The sequence below is a fragment of the Parambassis ranga genome, chromosome 24, assembly GCF_900634625.1.
Source record: "Parambassis ranga chromosome 24, fParRan2.1, whole genome shotgun sequence".
NCBI classification, from domain to species: domain Eukaryota; kingdom Metazoa; phylum Chordata; class Actinopteri; family Ambassidae; genus Parambassis; species Parambassis ranga.
The window spans coordinates 6,697,593-6,701,398 of NC_041043.1; the positions used below are offsets into that span (position 1 = coordinate 6,697,593).

Genomic DNA, 3,806 nt, shown 5'->3' on the forward strand with positions numbered 1-3,806 from the left:
TACAAGCTGCTCTGGCCCATGTTTGGGAATATCTAATGAAACTTTGTATGTGCGTACTGCAGGAACCTGCTGCAACAACAAAAAAAAAAAAAAACAAACGAGGGTAGTGCATTCTGCAACCTAACTATATCTGCATCTGGCCATATGTAGTATGCTAAAATGTTCCAATTCTGTTTGCAAAACAATTGCCCCTTATAAGGGAATATTTGGGCTATGACAATTTTGACATATACATAAAAAACCCCAACAACAACAGTTCTTTTAGCGTTTTTAATTAGTTGACAGGTCTCCATCTTGGAAACACATCACACCCTCCATCTGGTGAACTGCATTTATATTGAATCACAAGTTATTACCATACCATTTAAATGTTGGACGGAATAAACTGTGCAGAAAGAAAAGCTGCTTTTACAGCACAAATCTTGTTTACAGTATACATTATGCTTGTCCAATTTGCCACAGATGTACAAATGGGCTTAGAGGTAATAAAATCATGCTTCAGAAAACACCCAACAACATGCTTCTTTCATCACTTTATATTTAAATGCACTGGATGGTAGTGTTTAACATAAACTGTTGACTGATGTGAGAGACAAAAAGCCTCGAGTGTAGTGTATTCATCTCTAAGCTAAGGGTACGAGCTACTGGGCAGCTAACATATAGGACACCACGGCCAGTGCGGCGCCCTCAATGGAAAACAGGTGATGGTCTTCTACATGTGGGCAGCTGGTCCTCATGAACTCTGCCAGCCGGAGCAGGTACTCCAGGTTGTGGCCTGTCTTCCCTCTGCACACAGCGATCTGAGCACCAATTTCCTCTGGGCTGGCTGGCCCCAGGTAGAGGGTGTTGTCAGACGTGGCGATGTAGACTAGTGCCTGAACTGGAGGCTGGCTCTTGTTCTCGGGGACGAACTCCACCATCTTTGTGATGTAGCCACCGCACGCCGTCTCACGCACATTGAGGTACCTCAGGGCCTCCTCCACCTGTGAGCCCGTCACCTCAAACGCAACACCCCAGGTGCTCTCCTGTAAGAAGATTAAACATGAAGTGTCATTTTATGGGGATTACACTGACTTTTCATCACGCATAGAAATTCCACTGCAGTCACTAAGCCAATAGGAAACAGATTTCCACTCACGTCATCATCTTCAATCAGCGTCACCACTCTTCCGGGCTGCAGAAAGAGGAAGAGAAATAGGTCACGTCACGGGCAACGCCTGATGGTGTATGTCTAAAGCACCTATAGTGACCATCACACAGCAGCTTGTCTGACGACATAAGTAAACATACACATCATCCAGCTTACCAACTCATCGTTCCCACGATGGAAGTTGTCTCCGTGCCAGAAACGTCTCTTGTAGCCGTTAATGTAACCGACCTCGCTACTCCTGTACTTGAAGTCAGGCCTCCACACCAGTGACCCGTACCCGAAGATCCACAGGCTGGTCTTCCCGGCGATGATGTCTTGCGGCTTCATTTTTGATCGGTGGTGTTGATGACGTTCAGATGAATTCAATGTATTTTCGGATAGTCGATACTAGCTAAGGTGACTAGCTAGCTAGCGTTAGCTTCCTCCGGTCCAGAAGCAGAGGTACCGGTTGGCTCGCAGGTATACCGCGGACGGTATTGGAGCCCAACTGCTTGGCAGTTGTGAAGATGGAATAACGCTGTTGATTTTGTTTTGCCTGATGCATTGCCATTGCATTAGAGGTGCCGCATTATGCCTTAAAAATCCATAGCAACCGCTTTGGCTTGTATATCAATTAAGAAAAAGAATAAACCCGTGTCGGCCAGCTAGTACGCTGGCCGGTGACAGTGTTAATTAAAAGAAAAAAAATGAAGATCGAGGTTTCAGAGATGCTGTCGTTTAAAACACGACGCCGGTTGTCTGTTCTTCTCTGCTAAAACGCAGAGCGTCTCTAATGCGCTTCCTCGACAACATGGCGACGCGTCAGTCGTGAATTTATACACTCCTGAGAGGTGGGCGGGACCATGCCTGTATTTTTGACCAATGAAATTCAATGACATTTTCCCTCTACAGCATCTTAACCAAACAGATTTCGGTGCGCCCAATAGGGCGGGGCTTTAAACAAACCCGCCTAAGTTATTGGCTAGAATTGCACTTCATACGCACACCCATCTATTAACGGGATTGGCCAATAAACTGTCATTCAAGCTGACTGAAATTATGATTGGTCGCTTTCGTTGTCAATCTGTTAGGCCTGATCTGGCTGATGCAACTCCTCACAGCATTTCAGGGCCGAAACAACATACCAAGACATTGCATCAGATGTTATTTAGGGGAGACCCACAGTTGTGTTTGTGATTTTATATAACACATGTCACAAAGAAAACAAAGCAAACATTTTAATATATGACAAACGTCAATATTAGTAGTGATACTAGTATTAGTATCTCATAAGATAACATATGATGACACAGGGCTAGCTAAACACAACTTGGCATGTGAGGCCGGTCAATCTACCTTACATGGATATTTACAATGTGACACAGCATGTGAGAAGTGAAATCTATAGTCCCACAGCTCAAAGATCCAGCACCAAGACACAGAGGTGAGCAACTAGGATCCCTGACCTCCCTGTACAGCAGTCTCTTGGAACACGAAGGAAGAAATGAAGGTATTTCTGTCCTCAGCAAATTAATCAAGCAAGGATGGTCGCCATGTCATATCAACATGTGAATGCAGTGGCTCTGTAAACACACAGATTCTCAACAAACATAATTCTTTGGTGGCTAAGTCAAAGAAGGGATGGGTGATGTGCTAATCCTCCATTGTCGTGTTTAGACTGATCAAATGTGCCAGTATGCCCACCACTCCTGGTGTAATAACAGAGGCTTATCTGTGCTCAATAAATAGATTATCTATAAATAGCTGGCATTATCTGTCTTGATAAGAGGCAAGACAACTGTATCAGCTCTTTATAAGTCTAAAGCAACAACCCTTTGTCACACAAGCGTCCATCCCATCATGCCATGGCCCACCTCTCAGACCCACTGCTTCCAAAGATACTACTGACAATGCATCAGGCAAAACAAAATTTGTCATTGTCTCCTAACGTTAAGCCTTGTGTCAGATGTATTTATGTTGTGGTTCAATAGGCTCTAATAATAACATGCATTTCCTGTTACTGGTCCTTGAAGAGCAAGGCAGTTCTGCATAAATCACTTCAGAGAAGAGCTGGTTTTGCTTTCAAGTATGGTGCAAACATTCCCTTGAAGGTCAGAAACCTGAGTCCCAGTTACTTGAGTGAGTCAGGTCTAAAAGTAGAACATTGCACAGAACGTGCAAGGAAATATCTACAGACCGAGTTTATTTTTATTATAAAAAACTCGATCTGTGCTGCGGGTATTCAAACTAACAGACAATTCGACATGTAATGATCACTAACTTCCTGTGTGTGAGTTTCTTACTGACACCTAGTGTTAATTAATGAGACGACTACATGTGCAGGACTGGACGAGCCATACTGACTGGCTAACAGCATGTTTGCTCCCTACAAAGCACTACAGCCCCTGTTTGTTACGATGCATTTAATTAAAGTGGGAGTTTCAGTTATGAAAGGAAGCTATGGTTAATCAGCAGTGTCAGATGTTTGATTGTATCTGAGCAACACAGATGTCACATTCCTCACCAGGAAATGCTGGAATTTAATATCTGCTTTGCTTATGACATGGATTCATGATTTTTCCTTTTTCCGGCTCTGAGGATAAATACTGCTGATTAGCGTGTTTGTCTGCACTCTCACTTGTTTGGAGGTTGCTTCCTGCAGGTTGCGAGTGCACAA

General features: G+C 43.7%; 1 protein-coding gene across 1 annotated transcript; it reads right to left on the reverse strand.

The window, feature by feature from the left end:
* Positions 1-255: 255 nt before the first annotated feature.
* Positions 256-1,931, reverse strand: chac1 (ChaC, cation transport regulator homolog 1 (E. coli)). The gene is made up of 3 exons (XM_028397265.1): positions 1,307-1,931; positions 1,139-1,174; positions 256-1,025 (listed from the first exon to the last, which is right to left on the reverse strand). Exons 1-3 carry the CDS (start codon positions 1,475-1,477, stop codon positions 642-644), a joined length of 591 nt encoding a protein of 196 aa, XP_028253066.1. The 5' UTR covers positions 1,478-1,931; the 3' UTR covers positions 256-641.
* Between the last annotated feature and the right edge of the window lie 1,875 nt (positions 1,932-3,806).